Source organism: Calonectris borealis, chromosome 1 (assembly GCF_964195595.1).
Source record: "Calonectris borealis chromosome 1, bCalBor7.hap1.2, whole genome shotgun sequence".
Lineage (NCBI taxonomy): Eukaryota > Metazoa > Chordata > Aves > Procellariiformes > Procellariidae > Calonectris > Calonectris borealis.
Window position 1 is genome coordinate 675051 of NC_134312.1, and position 17119 is coordinate 692169.

A 17119-nucleotide genomic window follows, 5' to 3' on the forward strand; every position below is an offset into this window, starting at 1 on the left:
ACCTGTTGGTCCTGTTGGTCAGCTTGATGCTGGACTGAGGGTCTGCCTCTTGCTCAGGCTGAGGTCAAGCCGTACACACGTTATGCCAGGAGCCGTCACCGCTGGCCAGCAGCCGTGGGGCCGTAGCTGCCATGCCCCCTGAAGCTGGGCTGGTTTCCAGCCCTTGGGAAGAGGGGCAGGGTACCCCAGATCTCCCTTCTGGCACCTGGCAAGACTGCGCCTTCTCTCGGATCTCCTCCTGCTTCCTCCAGGGAGCGTCCAGCAGAGCGGTGTGTGTTCACGGACGTGCAGGAGCGTGAGCTTGCTCTTCCCTCGGTTATTCCAGCGTGCAGTAGCCTGCCTGGCCCCTTCTCTCCAAAGCCCCAGTATTTGTGTTTTCTCTTTTCCTCACTGACACGAGGAGATGGTTTGAGTTAAAAAAAAAACCCACCCAGAGGGTGCCTTGAAGACAAATTCCTGAAATTCCTTATTCATCTGTGTATTACAGCTTGGGTTGAACGGTGCCCTGTGCTTGTGTCCCCTAACTCTCCCTGTGCTGGAGCTGGTGTTGCTTCCCAAATGTGCCCAGCAGGCAGACATCAAGCAGAGCGGGGCCCGGCCGGCTGTCTCGGCCAGCCTCGGTGGAGAAGTGGGTCTCCTTCCCCTGCTTGGGGTTTTTGTGAGACTTGATGCAAATCTGCAGGGACCGCGAGTGCTTAGGGGGTGCTGGAAAAGTCCAGCTGTTTTCAGTCACCTCTGCCCGTGGAGCTTTTGAACCCCCTCCGCGCTGCTCCTGCTGAGCTCTAGCCCAGGGGACACGTCTGGGGACGCCGCGGTGCTGGGGTGGGGAGGTGCTGCTGGCTGGAAGCAAACTGAGCACATGCTAAATATCCTGTTCTGCTGATGAGGATTCGCTGTGAGAGGTCTGAGGGGGAAGGCCTCAAGCACTGCACCCAAGAGTTGACTGTCACAAGTCCGTGGGACTCGATGAGATCCATCCGTGGGTCCTGAAGGAACTGGTGGATGAAGTTGCTAAGCCACTATCCATCATATTTGAGAAGTCGTGGCAGTGAAGTCCCTGTGCCTGGAAAAGGGGAAACATAACCCTCATTTTTAAAAAGGGAAAAAAGGAAGACCTGGGGAACTACAGGCCAGTCAGTCTCACTTCTGTGCCAGGGAAGATCATGGAGCAGATCCTCCTGGAAGCTGTGCTAAGGCCCATGAAGGACAGGGAGGTGATTCGAGACAGCCAGCATGGCTTCACCAAGGGCAAGTCCTGCCTGACCAACCTAGTGGCCTTCTATGGTGGAGTGACTACATCAGTGGACATGGGAAGGGCTACTGACGTCGTCTGTCTGTAAGGCCTTTGATGTGGTCCCCCACAATATCCTTCTCTCTAAACTGGAGAGGTACGGATTTGATGGGTGGACTGTCTGTGGATGAGGAATTGGTTGGATGGTCACATCCAGGGGGTGGTGGTCAATGGCTTAATGTCCAGATGGAGATTGGTGACGAGTGGTGTCCCGCAGGGGTCCGTACTGGGACCGGTACTGTTTAATATCTTCATCAATGACATAGACGGTGGGACGAGTCACCCTCAGCAAATTTGCAGATGACACCAAGCTGAGTGGCACGGTCGACACGTCTGAGGGACGGGATGCCATCCAGAGGGACCTGGACAAGCTGGAGAAGTGGGCCCGTGTGAACCTCCTGAGGTTCAACAAGGCCAAGTGCAAGGTCCTGCACCTGGGTCGGGGCAACCCCCGCTATCAACACAGGCGGGGGGATGAAGGGATGGAGAGCAGCCCTGCTGAGAAGGACTTGGGGGTGCTGGTGGACGAAAAGCTGGACATGAGCCGTCAACGTGTGCTCACAGCCCAGAAGGCCAAGCGTGTCCTGGGCTACATCACCAGCAGCGTGGCCAGCAGGTCCAGGGAGGGGATTCTGCCCCTCTACTCTGCTCCGGTGAGACCCCCCTGCAGTGCTGCGTCCAGCTCGGGGGTCCTCAGCACAGGACAGACATGGACCTGTTGGAGCGGGCCCAGAGGAGGCCACGAAAATGATCAGGGGGATGGAACAGCTCTGCCATGAGGAAAGGCTGAGAGAGTTGGGGTTGTTCAGCCTGGTTGTTCAGTCCTCTTCTCTTCTCTTGGGGAGACCTTATTGCAGCCTTTCAGTGCTTGAAGGGTGCTTATAAGAAAGATGGGGACAGACTTTTTAGCAGGGCCTGTTGCGAGAGGACAAGGGGGACAAGGTTTTAAACTAAGAGAGGGTAGATTTACACTAGATATAAGGAAGAAATTTCTTACAATGAGGATGGTGAAACCCTGGCGCAGGTTGCCCAGAGAGGTGGTGGATGCCCCATCCCTGGGAACATTCCAGGTCAGGTTGGACGGGGCTCTGAGCAACCTGATGTAGTTGAAGATGTCCCTGCCCACGGCAGGGGGTTGGACTAGATGGCCTTGAAAGGTCCCTTCCAACCCAATCTATCCTATGACTCTGTGTCTGTCTAGTGACAAGCACTAGGAGCCCCTCCATGCGACGGTGCTCCAAGCTGGAGGGCCTCTCCAGCTGCACCTGTACACGTCTGCTCCCACCCTGATGCTCAGCTGTGCTGTGCTTTCCTCTCCAGAACAGCCTGGGTTTGATCTATACCATCTACGTGGACGGACTGAGTGTGTCCCTGGAGAACGTCATTGGGAACCTCCTGACGTGTACCATCCCCATCACCGGGGGAGCTCAGGTGGGTAACCTGCCCCTTCCCTCTTACCCCTCCGTGCTTCCTAAGCAGCTCTGATAGGAGCAGGGGCTTTCGCTCAGCTGGGTTCTGGTTTCCCTGTGCTGGGTGAGCTGAGCAAGGCTGATGGACCTGTGGGCAGAGACTGGCTCAGTGCACTGGCTGTTGAGCTGCCGCAGTGCACTGCTACTGGCAAGTGCTTGACTAGCGCAGGCAGTGCCTTCCCAAGTGCTTAAGAGTAGAAACAACAAACCTCTGTGATTTGGAGCCGCTCAGCTCCTATATCAGCTGAGAAGATCTTGCTGCTTTGCTTAGCTGCAGCTTGCCGTGAGTAGGCAGCTTGGTCTTGGCTCCGTGCTCCCTCCAGGAGGGAGTGCTGGGTGGCTCGACCATCAGCTGGCTTATGTAGTCTCCGATCGAGCTGTGCAAACAATTGCCGTGGTCTTTCGTCATTCCTGCATCGGGGAGGTCTTGCTCCTCCATTCAGGCCTGTCTGATTGCCTGGAGAGCTGCTCCAGAGCCATCCGTGAGAGCGGGGTCGAGTCAGCTCTAGGGAGATGGACCAAGCAAGGCTAACGTTTGCCAGCTGAGCAGCTTGGAGCTCTCTCCTCCGACGCTGGCTTGTGCCTGTGCGTGGCCGGCATCTCTGACAGGCAGGGCTCGAGGAGCAACAGCCTCGCTTGTGCCCAGAACTGAGGCCATCAAAGATAACCCTCCTGTTTTTCCCTCTGAGCCCTGTGTTCCTCTAGCACTCCTCCTCCTGCTCTAGGAAGGCCGCTGGGCTCAGTCTTGCTCGTGTGAGCAGCAGATGGGTAAGGAAGGGCTAACTGAAGCTGACTTGGAGATGACAGAAGTGGAGAGAGCCCAGCTGGACCCTCTGGCAGGAAGCGTTTGGAGACAACAGTGTAACGCCCTGGAGCTCTTCTGCCGTGCTAACACCTGGAACGTAACGGTGGATGTGCACTTGTCTCCTGCAGTGGCTTCACTTTCAGCTGAGCTCCACTTCCCCCAGCAAAAAACACCATCTGATTCTCTTGCACCCAGGCTGCACCCAAGCAGAGGAGCCTTTGCAAGGCTGGGGCAGCACTACAGGTCCCTGGTGCCTCAAGACAGAGATTTCTTCCACCACTGTGGCCCATGACCCTGCGGGGAGGCTGCTGCCGTGAACCCGTGTATCTGTGCAGGCTTCTTGGGCGGGCAGAAGTGGTTCCCCTCGGGCTGCCGTCACAGGTTTGGTGCTTCCTCTAATAATCCAGAGCAAGGCAGGTCCTGGGAGGGCCAGCAGTGGTCCTGGTATCTGCAGGAGAGGGCTGTACGGCGCTCAAATCCGCGTCCTCCGGGGAGGAGGGCAGGGTGCTGCCCACACCAGGGGGCTGTGGCTGTGTGCCAGGCGTCCCGGGTTTGCTCTGGCTGAGGGCGAGAGCGATAGCGTTCCTGCAGGATCTGCCCAGATCTGTCCGACTCCATCCGGTTCCTCCCCGGTGGGACGTGTAAGCGGCAGTACGGGAGAGGAGAGGCTGTTTGGAGCAGGGCGGCTCCTCAAGCTGCTGTGGCTAGCTGAACAGCGCTTTTTGGCACAACTACTTGCCACCTCCCAGTTCTTGCAGGATCGATCTGTGCTGTGGGAACAAGTAGTGTGCTAGAGGGAGAACAGTTTGTTGGTGGCACTTCCCTTCCTGTGCTTTACCTGTTCCCCTGCTGTGTCCAAACGCGCTTTTCCAGTGTAGTAGCTATTGCTGTTGCTTTGTGTGTGTGTGCATCTCTCCTCTCCGAGAGTGCTGGTCCCTGCTTGTTGTTGGCCTCTGCCTGTGCTCGTCTTCCCTGTTGTCTTGCTGTCTTTGTGTGTTTCTAACTGACTGTGCTATCTCTGTCTGTCCCTATCTCAGCTTGACGCGGACGACGAAGCAGCGGTACGCACACCTTTTCTTTCATTGGGTCTGTCTCCTCGTTAGCAACTTCTCTTTTATTGTTTTTGAGGGTGGCACGCGCTGCAGCTGGTGCAGCGGTGGAGGCCCAGGCACTGTTCGTCTCGGTCAGAGCACCCTTGGGTGCATGTGCGTCTGCGTGTGTTGCAGCAGGGAACGCGTGCCTGGGCTCCAGGGAAGGGGGTTGCACTCCTGCACGGCAGCAGACTGGCTGTGCACCGTTTGCCTCTCCGTGAGCGCGCTCTCCTGGGGGTTGTGAAAACATGGTGGCCTGGTGTGGAAGACCAGGTCAGGGGTGCTTGTTCTGCTCTGCCAGAACGGCGGCGTTCAGAAGCTGTTGCGGTGGCGTGAGCTCTTGCGGCCGCAGGGGGCTGAGCGAGGAGGTGGGTTGCATGGCGAAATCTCCTATTGCAGAGGAGTGTTTTCCCTAGAGAGGTGCAGAAAGAGGAGAAGAGGGCCAGTGATCTGGTCCTGCCCCAGCCCCTGCAGCCTGCAGAGCGGGTGGGGACGCATAGGCTTCCCTGTGCCGCTGGGGATGAGCTTAGGTCTGGGGAAAAAATTGTACTGGAGAAGCAGCAATGAGACTGTGCCCAGTCTGTTCGTCCCCAGCCCCTCTACCAGGAGCCGTCAGGGCCTGCTCGCGCTGCCTGGGCGAGGCGCCCTGCCCGACGGGAGCGGCTGCAGAGCTGGTGCTGCTCCTTTGCCTGGCAGTGCTGGCTGGGCATGGCACAGGCGAGCTGTTCCCCTCTGGTTGCGGGGTCCTGGAGAGCCCCCGTGTGCTGCGTCGCAGTGCGGGTCTCGGGGCTTGCTGCCTCCTTCTGCCAGCCGTCGAGGAGTTGCTCGTGCTGGCTGGGACTGCCGGCTGTTTCAGCAGGTCTCACTCCTCCCCTTAGCCCGTCGCCCCAGCCAAGCACGCGACGCGTGTTGTTCCTGCAGCACCGTGCTCCAGCCGTGCTGCTGCGAGGTGGTGTGCCATGGTAGGACACGCTGCCCCGCAGGGTACGAGGGTTGTGCCGGGGGCACAGTCTCCCTGGCCCTGTGCACTGGGGGGGTTCGGGCTGCTGCTGGCTCGGAGAGGCAGCAGGCGGCTGGCTTGCCCTCCATGCTCGTGCTCGCCCCTTGCGTGGGCGGCCGCCCAGTGACCGGGCCTGTTGTCTCTTGCAGAGGACGATCTCTCTGGGAGCAGGGGACAGGCAGGTGATCCAGACACCCATCAATGACTCGCTTCCCGTCAGCAGCTGCAGCGTGGCCCTGCTCTTCCGCCAGCTTGGTGAGACTTCTCCCCACGCCTCCTTCTCATCGGGTCCCGTGCCAAAGCCAGCTGGCCAAGTCCTGGGCTGGAGTTCCCTGCACGTCGCTTCCCACCGCGCTCCTGAACCTGGCTTGTCAGCTCAGGGCTCTCTTCCAGCTGCAGCCACCTCAGACTGAGCCCTCCCCGGCCCCGCTTTGCCTTCCCGTTCCCAGGGGGGCAGGAGACTGGCAGCTCTCCCTGGCTTGGGTGCAGACGCGTGGCCAGATCTCATGAGAAACGGCCTGGGTGGCAGGAACGAGTGCCCGGAGGTGTGCTGCCATTAGCCTTGCGCCTCTGATTGAAGGACATCTCTCAGAAGAGGGGCTTCCTTGGGGGAGCACGTACCTCCGTGACCCAGAAGTGGCTTTTTGGGAGGATGTTGAACTCCTCTGTTGTGCAGAATGTGGAGATGGGGAGTGAGATGCAGCTCGGGTGGGGTTTAGTGGTCTCTGGTGGGGTGCGAGAGGCGAACCCTCATTTCTGAGCGCTCTTCTCTCCTTTTCTCCCCAGGCATCACCAACGTGCTGTATCTCTTCTGTGCAGCGCTTACGGAACACAAGATCCTGTTTCTCTCCAGCAGTTACCAGAGGCTGACCGACGCCTGCCGGGCTCTCCTTGCACTTATGTTCCCCCTCAAGTACAGGTGAGGGAACCCCACCGTTCCTCGAGCCCTTCAGCCCTCCGACAGCAACCTAGAGCCAGCTGGGGCGCAGCCGCCGCCGAGCCCGTGCTGGCTGTCCTGCCTCCCCCTTGCTTCACGCCCTCGCTGCCTCCTGGTTTCACAGCCAGCGTTACTGGTAACTGGCTGTGTTCTGGGCACTGCCGGCGAAGGGGCAGGTGGATGCCCACAGATCTCGGCTGTGCCGAAAGCCCCTTTCCTGAAGCCTTTGGCGTGCACGGCAATGTCATTCCAGAGTGTGTCCACGGCAGCGAAGGGGTGCGAACCTTCCACCCCTGCCTCCCTCCTCTCTAGTGCAAGACCGGGGCTCTAGCACCGCAATGGGGAGCCAGGCATTACCAGCATGTCTGTAGCTCCAGGAGCTGCTGGCATGCACTATTCCTAGCCGTGGCAACTCTTGACAGAGGGAAGCAAGCCCATCAGGCTGTGGGACATGGTCCGGCAGTGCGTGATCACCCCATGGCGCGCGTGGGAGAGGCCAGAGGTGCTTCTCTTTCCAGAATCCGACCCCTTTCCCTTCTCTCGGCTGCACTGCAGCCTGTGCAGAGCACAGAGCGCCAGTGCAGTGCTTCCGCTGGCAGCCCTCCGTCCCAGCCCTGGGCACAACGTCTCGCTGGACGCTGGGAGGCTTCCAGAAAGCCGTGGTGCAAATTCTGCCCTCCCTAGAAAGGGGCACGCGCATACAGGGCTTTTGTTACGGTGCCGGCGGTGGTGGCCAAGCCGCCGTGGTGACTCCTGCGGGACGGCTGGCACCCCGCTCGCCCCAGCCCCGGGGAGCTGGTGATGCTGTTGACCCACGGGGCCCGGCCAGGGAGGGGGAGGCCGGCTCGCAGACTGTGATGCTGTTTGCACATCTCCCAAGTAGGACAGTTGAGATAGACAGGCCATTGTTGCTGCCAGCTCCTGTCGCACTGTTTCCACGCTGGCCTGCCATGCCCTCAGGCTGCAGAAAGGCTATTTGTATTCCAAAGAAAGCTTTCTTTTGGAGTTTAATTGCTCTGCTGGAAACCTTTCCCTCGGTCGGACTTGGATTGTAACTCCAGGGCCAGAGAATGGTCATGGTCAGTGTCCACAAGCCTTCAGAAACCTTGCGCAGCTGTAGGGCACGTACTGTCTGAAGGGCTGAGTGTGCCAGGAGGAAGCCTGCCTTCGTGGGGACACAGTCACCCCACAGCCTCTGGAGGTGGGAATCACCAGCTGGTGTCAAGGACGCTGCTTGGGTAGAGAGCAGGGCTCGACTGGCTGCAGTGATGCTCTTTTTTGGTTGCAGTTTCACGTATGTGCCCATCTTGCCTGCACAGCTCCTTGAGGTACTGAGCACGCCAACACCCTTCATTATCGGAGTCCACTCCATCTTCCAGTCGGAGACGCAGGAGCTGGTGAGACGCCGTGTACCCCGTCCCTTGTGCCGGGAGCAGAAGCGGTCCAAGGAAGAAGCAGGGCTTGTGCGCCAGCACTCTCAGATAGCAGCAAACATTGTCCCGAGGGTGCCCGGGGCAGCAGGCTGGCCACGCCGGCTCGCACAGGCTCTGCTTGTTCAGGCTGGCCAGCCCGGGCTGCGATCCAGTCGTGCCGCACGAGCCAAGCGGGGCTGGCTGGGCCACGCGTCGTCGGGGCTCTGGGCTGCAGAGCCTGCACACGAACGGCTGGGGTTAACCGGGGATTTGATTTTGAAACTCGGCTGGCAGTGCTGGTCCAAGAGGCTGTGTTGGCACTTCAGACTTCAGTTCAGAAACTGAATTAAATCAAAGCATAATGAGTCTGATCTAAACTGAAACAAGCTTTTGTGCAGCCTTCTGAACAAGCTGCAGCGTGCCGCTTTGGTTAAGCAGGGTGGCCTCTGTGTTGGGCCAGGGTCAGCGTTTGGTGCCTCACCCAGGCTGACAAGGTGCCGAGGACTCTGATGCCACAAAGTCACGGCAGGTGCCTGCTGAGCAAAGCTGCGTCCCTCTCCTGCTGGGGTGTCCTCCCCCTGCCACCTTCGTTGCAGGGAGCAACGGGATCCCATTATAGCTTGTGTATTGGCAAATGCTTGGGTTTAGGGACAATGGATAGGGGAGAATAACTGCTGAGGGCTAGAGTGCTCACAGAAGATGGAGAGGAGACAGACACCGTTCCCAAGCCCTCCTCTCCTGAGCTGGGCTTACCCCCTCGCTAGGTCTCCGTCGCCCAGCGGGAGGTGGTGGGGAGGGTGTCGGAAAGCCCAGCCTTGTCTCATGCCTGTCCTGCCACTTCCAGCTGGATGTTGTTATCGCAGACCTGGACGGCGGGACAGTGAACGTCCCCGAGTGCGTACACATCTCGCTGCTCCCCGAACCTCTGCTCCAGCAGACCCGGGAAGCCCTCTCCATGGTGAGTGCTGCAGCCTTTCCCCCGTCTGCAGGGTGCGAACACCTCGGGGATGACACACATTTCCGAGGGGAGCTGGGAACGGAGCAGCAGGGACTCCTCTGAGAGCAGAGGTCCATATCGCGGGGTCCTGCTGACCATCCCACAGGAGCCCTTTCCTGATCCTGATGGCCTCTGGTGCGTGGCAGTGCCGCAGGGGGGTTCTTCTGCCAAAGGTTTCTGGGAACGGGGCGGCTGGCTCCCAGCCTGCGGGCAGGAAGCAGCTGCGGCCCTGAAGCTTCTCTGGCTGCTCGCGTGTTCCCAGGGCCGGCCGTGCGGGAGCGTGCCGGGACAGCCGCGCCAAACGTGCTGCACGCTGCAGCTTCTGCTCCTTGGCTGTGGCCGGGGGAGCAGGGGGGCCGGTTCTGTTGCAGCCCCGCTGTGCTGAGCCCCCAGCCCTCCCGCGGCGTACGTGTCCCCAGCAGAGCTGGAGAGGCTCCCCCTTCCCCACTGCCCTCAGCCCACCGAGCTGTCCCCGGGGTCCGCACTCCGGGCAGCGGGGCTTCACGAGGAGGGGTCGGGCCTTGAGGCTTCCTTTGTGTGACAGAGTGTTTTCTGATACCTGCTGGTTCCAGCCCTGTAGGCTTGTTTCCAAGCCCCTCGGACCTTTTCTATGGGTGCTGTTGGGTCTCTAGGGAGTGCTTTTTCCAGCTGTGAAGGTAGGGATCCCCCTGGGCCAGGGCTGAGCGTGCTTTGTGCCTTGTCTGTGCAGGTCTTGGACCCAGAGCTGGAGGTGGCAGATCTCGCATTCCCCCCTTCAACAATTTCTGCCTCTTCTCTCAAAATGCAGGTGAGTGGAGCAGGGAGGAAGGGGGACCCCTCCGCTGAGGACGCTGTCCCTGCTGGACACCCCGTTTCTTGGGCATGGAGTGGACAGGCACGATTTCAGGCCTGTCTCCATCTCGGTGTTGCCGAGGTTAAGAGGCAAAGCAAGACAATAGTGGCAAGACACCAAGGCCACAGCTCCAAGCCATGGCCTGGAAGCCAGCAGTGCCGCTTCAGTAGCTGGCCCGTGGGCAGGGGCTGCCGGGTTTGCTGCCGCGCCAGAGCAGGGGCTGGAGGCAGACACCGAACGTTTGGGCACTTCAGCAAACCCTGGGGCTGAGAGCTCCATTTTCCTCTGCGTGCGGCATCGGGGATGCTGTGCAGGGGAGGCAGAACAGTGAATCCAGCCTGCCGTGTCCCTTTTTCCCTGGAATCTCTGCCGAGTTTCCTGCCCAGCTCAGCAGATGCTGACCCTGACGCGTGGTTTGATCCCCTCACCTCTGTGCTGGGTGTAAACTCCTGTCCCCGTGAGCTGGCTCGTCTGCACGCTCTGCCTGACCACGCTGTGACCGCACTGTCCTTCCCTCTTCGCAGGATAAGGAGATCCGTGCCGTCTTCCTCCGCTTGTTTGCACAGCTGCTTCAGGGCTATCGCTGGTGTCTGCACATCATCCGCATCCATCCCGAGCCAGTCATCCGATTCCATAAGGTGAGGTGCGGCACGGGCACGCGCGTGCAGGTGGGCACGCCGGGGCTACCAGCCTGGCTCTGGTCTGAGCAGGGGAGGCAGCTCCCGGCGGGGAAAGAGCCGCTGCTGGCAGCGGCGTGGTGGGGAAGGGAGGAAGCCTCTGGGGCCTGGCCAGTGAGGGAGGGCAGGGAACGTGTTTCTGCAGTGACTTGGCTCCGTCTGCTCTCCGGCCTCCTGTCCACACGGCAGAGTTATCTTTTCAAACGGTCCTGTGGAATAACTCTTTTCCAGGCGGGTTGGGATAAGTTGATCTGTGAAGAGGTTTGCGCAAATACAGCTGTATCTAGAAGGCAGTTCTGTGTTTCCAGCAAGTGACCTCTCCTACATCACTCCCAGGTCCACCTGCATCCCTTGTTTGTCCTTGACCGTCCCAAGGTCTCGTGGGTCGGATAGCGCTTCCCTGTTTATGCCCCTGTGTGGTCAGATGCGCTGCAGCTGGTGTCCCGTGTGCCTGGCGTCAGGCAGCCTTTGAGGCTCACCGAAGGTGTCCCCCACCTCCTGGCCTGGAGCTGTGGGTTTTCCTAGGATCTGGGGGGAGGAAGCAGGCAGGGCCTGCCCGCCCCGGCGGTTCTGGAGCGTTAGCTGTGCCGGAAGGGCTGGCGGGGCAGGGGGAAGCTTGAAGTGTTTGGGCATCCACGGAGGAGACCTAAGGCAGGAGAAGGCAACAGGCGGGGAGCGAGAGGAGAGGGACTCGAGCGTTGCAGCTTGGCGTGGCCACGTCACGCAGCCTGCAGCCCCGCTGCAGCCGCACCCTCCCCGCCGCACGCTCGAGGTCACTGAGGACAGGCAGGCAGGAGCCTTCCCGCTCTGCCCAGCTCACTGCCAGGTCAAAGGGGCAACACCTTGTACCCGCAAAAGCGTGCCAGGAGAGTGCGTGTGAGCATGCACGCGCCCTGCACAGCCTGCTCCTGCATCACCGGTGCTGCTCTGCGCTGTAAAACTGCTCTGGTCTCTGACAGTTCAAGTCAGCAGCGTGTGCATAAGGGTTTTGAGCTGTATTTTTATGCTCAGTAAAGATTCCTGACAGGTGCCCAACGAAGATTCAGTAGTTCCATAAAATCATAAACATGAGAAAATGCCCTTTCATAAAACTGCTATAAAATGAATAAAGTCCAGCGAACTTCCATTTCGTAAAATCATTCTGCGCAGCAACAGTATGCAGTACAAAATAGCCTGAATTTCACTTGTCAGCAACAGCTGTGCCTCTCTCTCAGCGGGTTTAGGGCCACGGGACTCAGCAGTCCGTGTTCTGGCACCAAGCCCTGCACCTCTTGGCCCCTTCCCCCGGAAAGGGGCTGGTCCAGCTCCTCCGCAGGGCGGTGAGGAGGGCGAGCGTAGGTGGCATAGTGGTCCGGAGGTCCGTAGTGTCGTCAGGGCTGTGGGCGAGCGGTCCCTGCCATAGCACCCTCGTCCTGTCCCACGCACTGAGTCAGTGTGCAGCGAGCAGGCGAGGGTGTTTGGAGGAGCAAAAGCTGCTCCCCACCGGCTGCTCCTGAAGGCACGTGGTGTTCTTGGAGGGGAGACCTCCCACGCTCATCTGCCGCGGGGAGAGTCCTAAGGGCTTTCTGCAGACACAGGAAGCCTGGCGCTTCGGGCTCCCTTCGTGGCGCAGGTGAGAGGCTCCTTCAAAGCCACGTTTGGGGAAGAGGTGGGGTGAACAAGCGTTGTTCAGGATGAGGTCCTTGTCACAGCTGCCAGAAGGAGCCCGCGGCCGCTGTGCCCCTGCTTCCCCCGGGGTGCACACCGGGGTGCTTTTCTCCGAGCGTGTCCTGCTGCAAATGCGCCTCTCGCTGCCGCGGGCCAGGGGCACAGGTTTCTATGCAAACCCTGTCCCTGCGCCCGTGTGGGACGGGGAAGGAGATGGCATGGTCCCGCTGCTGCATGGGCGCCTGTCCTTCGCTGCGGTAACGGTGTCACCCGTGCTGCCACGTCAGCCGGAATGACGGATGCCTGGGCAGTGCTGCTGACAGTGCGCACTCTCCCCTCTTGCAGGCAGCCTTCCTTGGGCAGAGGGGGCTGACGGAGGATGACTTCCTCACCAAGGTGCTGGAGGGCATGGCGTTCGCTGGCTTCGTGACCGAGCGGGGGGCCCCGTACCGCTCAATCGACCTGTTTGATGAGGTAAGCGGCAGTTTGGGAGCAGCACCTCCCTACCCGGCCGTCCCGCTCATCCTTGCTCCACTCAGCTCTCCTTGTCCCTCGAGGGACTGAGCCGGGGATCTGCCGTGCCGCCGGCTGCCGTTGCACTGGGGATGGAGCTGGGGTATGGAGGGGTGACGGATCCTGCCTAGCAGGCAGCTGCTCCTCTCACCCGTCTCTTCTTCTCCCAGCTTGTGGCTTATGAAGTGAAGCGCATGCGCGCAGAAGAGGGGAACAAGCAGAAAATACTGCGGCACATCAAGGAGCTGGCGGAGAAACTTTACAAAAACGTGAGTCCTGGAGGCCCGAGCGCAGGAGGGGGAACCTGGTCAGAGGGGTGTGCGGGGCAAGGAGAGCCTGGGTCGGAGCCCGGTCGGTCTGTGCTCCCTCTGTAAGCTCTTGCTGGAACTGGTGCTCGCAGCGCACGATCCGGCGCTCTCCTGAGTGGCAGGGCACCTGCTGATGGGCACCCAAGTGTCTGGCCTGGCACGAGCTGCTCCCAGGAGCGGATTCCTTGGTTTCGGGTGGCCTGGGCATCAGGCACTCCATGCCTTTGCTCCGGAGCCACCGCTGCGCTTGTCGTCTGATCCAGGGCGGGCCAGCAAAGGTCTTCTGAAAGCAGAGCAGTGCCTGTGGGGCCCTCGGCCGCCTCAGGACGGAGCTCCTGAATGGTGCTTTGCTCACTGCTGTGTTCAGACCAAAGCGAGCTGTCCTTGCGCCTCCTGCGAGCAGAGTGCGCCGGCACCGCTGTCCAGACAGCCTGCCCTGAGGTTTCTGGGGGTTGGAGATACCGGCTGGGAAAGTGTTTGGCCTCAGAGCAGCGGAGGTTGCTGACGGATGCCTCGCTGGGGCTTCTGCCCTGGGAGAGGACGCGTGATGGCTGCGTGCCTGACAAGAAACTGTCTTTGCTGTGCCAGGAGAACCCGTACCCCGCGGTGACCATGCACAAGGTGCAGAAGCCCACGGAAGGCTGTCACCTGCGCCTCCACCAGAAGCCTTTTCCTCGTTTGGATGAGGGGACAGTACAGTGGATCATCGACCAGGCCACTGCCAAGCTGCAGACGGCTCCTCCTGCTGTGAAGGCAGAGAAGAAATGCATGGTGCCATCGGGACCCCCCATCGGTACGTGTGTGCAGAGGGCCTTTCCCTGCGGTGAGAAACCCTGCTCAGGAGGAGCTTTACCGTGGTGTGGCTGGCTGCCTTTCACGCTGCGGCACATCCGAGGGTCCCATGTGAGCAAAACGTCTTGAAGAAGCAGCAGCACTGTCCCCGTTAGCTTCTGCCCCTCGGGCTGCTTAGAGCTCCCTGGAGTCTACCAGCCGGCATGAGGGGATGGCTGAAGACCCCGTAGTATTCTTCCATCACGAGCTCTTGGAGCCTAGAGCCCTGCCCACGCAGAGCAGGGGCGGGGGCGCCCATCTCTCCCCACCCAGGGGTGAAAGCCCTGCCCTGGTTGAACTAACAGGCGATTCTCTCCCCAGCTGCCATCATGGAGCGCAACGGCAATGCCCTGGCCAACAGCGCCCGTCGCCTGGAGGTGGTCAGGAACTGCATCTCCTACGTCTTTGAGAACAAGATGTTAGAAGCCAAAAAGGTGAGAGTGGCTCTTGAGGAGCTGGTAGCTGAGGGGAGGAGAGGGGGAGTTGCTCTGCCTCTCCTCCTTGGCAGGCTGGAGAGGACATTCCCTGCCCATGCCCAGATCTTTGCTGACCAGCTCTGTTCCCATGTGTTCACGTGGTCTCTCAGCGCTGTTCCTCCTTGTGTCCCTGGGCTTTTGGCTGATTGCTCCGCTGCGTCAGCTTAGCGCTATTTCCGCATCTCCCAGTGCCCCCCGGGGTCTGTCCCATGGAGATAACCAGCCTGGGGTCCTCCCCTGCCTTGCTGAGCGGGGACCTCCCCGGGGCTGTGCTCCGGCTGGTCAGACATGGGATTTTGCTCTGGTTTGCCCCCATGTCCGAGTGCGGATGAGCTGTCTGTGCACACCCGGCACAGTCAGAATGTGAAGCCCCTCCTGCACCTCCTCGTTGTGGGCTGCCCTTGAACTCAGCGTCTGACCAGGGCTCCCATGGGCCCCGTCTTTCTACTCCGTGACTACTTCTTTCCTCTGCAGTTATTCCCTGCTGTGCTGCGCGCCATGAAGGGCCGAGCAGCCAGGCACTGCCTGACGCAGGAGCTGAACCTGCATGTGCAGCAGAACCGGGCAGTGCTGGATCACCAGCAGTTCGATTTCATAATCCGCATGATGAACTGCTGTTTGCAGGTAGGAGAGGGCTGGGCAGAGCGTGTCTCCTAGGAGGAAGCTTGTCTCCCTTGTGGGAGACAGCATGGTGCAGGGATCGGCGTAGGTCTGGGGGTCTTGCAGTGAATCTCTTCTAACCTCCGCTCTCTTCCCCAGGACTGCACTGCCATGGACGAGCACGGCATTGCAGCCGCTCTCTTGCCGCTGGTCACCGCTTTCTGCCGGGTGAGTATCAGCAGTATCCTGACCCCCCATGCAGCCTCGCAGGCGCAGAACTCCTTGCAGGCCGCAGAGGCCGGCAGCCTGAAGGGCCGAGAGCCAGCGCTGCAGCCAGGCTGAGGGCAGATTGTCCCCTCGGTGCTTCTCCGAGTGGAGGGTCCTGTTCAGGAGCTTCCAACCACTCGCAAGGTTGGCCAGGCTGGCTGCGCCGGTCTCTGGGCCCAAGGGTCCCAAGATGGCTGGAACACCTGCTCAGAAACTGGGGCTGCTCTGAAGTGCCAGCTTGATCTGTCGGTCAAGCTGGGCTGACGTAAAATTCTGCCTCCCATAAAGCGTCTGTAGCGTGAGGCCCGTGGGGCTGTGGGTGGGTGCTGGGCAAATCTCAGAGGAGTTTGCAAGGAATGCTTGGAGCAGCTCTGATGCAAGAGTCCCTCCTGCCAGCCCAAGGGTACGTTGCCTTTCCCAGCAACAGGCTAGAGCAAGGATTACCTGGAAAGGAGAACTTGGCACAAAGGCCATATTTGTATGAAACTCTCTTCCACCTTCTGCTTCCTCAGAAACTGAGCCCGGGCATCACGCAGTTTGCCTACAGCTGTGTGCAGGAGCACGTGGTGTGGACCAACATCCAGTTCTGGGAGGCCATGTTCTACTGCGATGTGCAGAACCACATCCGAGCCTTGTACCTGGACAACAACGAGGAGAACCACACGGATGAGGTGAGGAGGTGACAACGGTGCCAGTGTCCCTGGAGAGCCACTGCGTGGAAGCAGCTCTCCCCGAAGGTCCACGGGCTGATAAGGGATCCTGGTTCTGGGAGATTCCTGTGGGAACAGTGGGGTGAAGGCTGGCAGGTCTCCTGCCCATGCAGACAACTGACGTCTCCCAACTCCTTCAGGAGAGCGCGGAGGGGCCACAGGAAGCCAAGTCTGCCCTGGAGATAGCATCGGAGCAGCTGAGGCTCTGGCCCACCATGAGCCGAGAGAAACAGCAGGAGCTGATCCAGAAGGAGGAGAGCACTGTTTTCAGCCAGGCCATCCACTACGCCAACCGCATGAGCTACCTGCTGCTGCCTCTCGACACCAGCAAGAACCGCCTGCTGCGCAGCTCTGGGCTGGGGGACGTGGAGAGTGTCAGCAACAGCTTCGTCACCAACAGGTAAGCAGGGCTGGAAAGCTTGGCAGGGCCATGCTGCGGGGACACCAGGGCAGCCTGAACTGGGGACGGGAGCTCCTTGGGGTGGTGCCTGGGGCATCTGGGTCATTCGGCTGCCGTCAGGATTGATGCAGGTTGCGGTGGCCAGAGGTGTTTCATATCAAGAGTGGGAGCTCTCCTGGGTTCGTATCAAGAGTAGAAACTCCCTTGGGCTCTGCCTGGCATGGGTTACAGCAGAGGAGAGATGTCCTGGGTTAACTCTTCCCTGCTCCTGTACGGCAGCATCGCTGGCAGCGTGGCTGAGAGCTATGACACAGAAAGTGGATTTGAGGATGCAGAGAGTTCCGACGTGGCCAACTACGTGGTGCGATTCATCAACCGCTTTGTGGACAAAGTCTGCACGGAGAGTGGAGTCACCAACGAGCACCTCAAGGGGCTGCACGTCATGATCCCTGGTAATATGCGCTGCAGCAGTGCTGGGGAATGGGTGGCCGTGTGAGCTCACTGGGGATTCTTCCGGACCAGCTCAGGGGCCTGCTCAAGGGATGGTTCTGCCAGAAGCAGTGGGAAGGCCAAGAGAAGGCACACACAGAGCTACGGGGCGGGTTGGCAGCCCGCTGGGTGGTGCGTAGGACAGGACTTTGCTCGCAGCCTCTAACTTCACATTTGTCCACAGATATCGTGCAGATGCACATCGAGACACTGGATGCGGTGCACAGGGAGAGCAAGAGGCTTCCTCCCATCCAGAAGGTAGGGACCTGGCCCACGCAGTGGCAGGGAAGGTTCTGGTGCTGTGTGGGGCTGTCAAGTCCCCTTCTGCAGTCTGCATGGGCCTGAACTTCCTGCTGTACATCCCTGT

At 60.1% G+C, this 17119-nt stretch overlaps 1 protein-coding gene across 6 annotated transcripts in view; it reads left to right on the forward strand.

The window, feature by feature from the left end:
• Positions 1 to 17119, forward strand: part of SBF1 (SET binding factor 1) — an 88225-nt gene that overhangs the window by 56132 nt on the left and 14974 nt on the right. For 5 of the 6 annotated variants that reach the window (XM_075141058.1, XM_075141064.1, XM_075141072.1 and 2 more), the window contains 17 exons: positions 2612 to 2722; positions 5806 to 5911; positions 6443 to 6575; positions 7882 to 7990; positions 8850 to 8963; positions 9712 to 9789; positions 10359 to 10472; positions 12504 to 12632; positions 12842 to 12940; positions 13568 to 13772; positions 14132 to 14244; positions 14761 to 14910; positions 15046 to 15114; positions 15666 to 15824; positions 16004 to 16263; positions 16543 to 16715; positions 16937 to 17010. In XM_075141058.1, coding sequence (XP_074997159.1) covers positions 2612 to 2722; positions 5806 to 5911; positions 6443 to 6575; positions 7882 to 7990; positions 8850 to 8963; positions 9712 to 9789; positions 10359 to 10472; positions 12504 to 12632; positions 12842 to 12940; positions 13568 to 13772; positions 14132 to 14244; positions 14761 to 14910; positions 15046 to 15114; positions 15666 to 15824; positions 16004 to 16263; positions 16543 to 16715; positions 16937 to 17010 — 2196 coding nt within the window. The remainder of the gene's footprint in view (positions 1 to 2611; positions 2723 to 5805; positions 5912 to 6442; positions 6576 to 7881; positions 7991 to 8849; positions 8964 to 9711; positions 9790 to 10358; positions 10473 to 12503; positions 12633 to 12841; positions 12941 to 13567; positions 13773 to 14131; positions 14245 to 14760; positions 14911 to 15045; positions 15115 to 15665; positions 15825 to 16003; positions 16264 to 16542; positions 16716 to 16936; positions 17011 to 17119) is intronic. The other variant, XM_075141089.1, reaches the window with a different exon arrangement.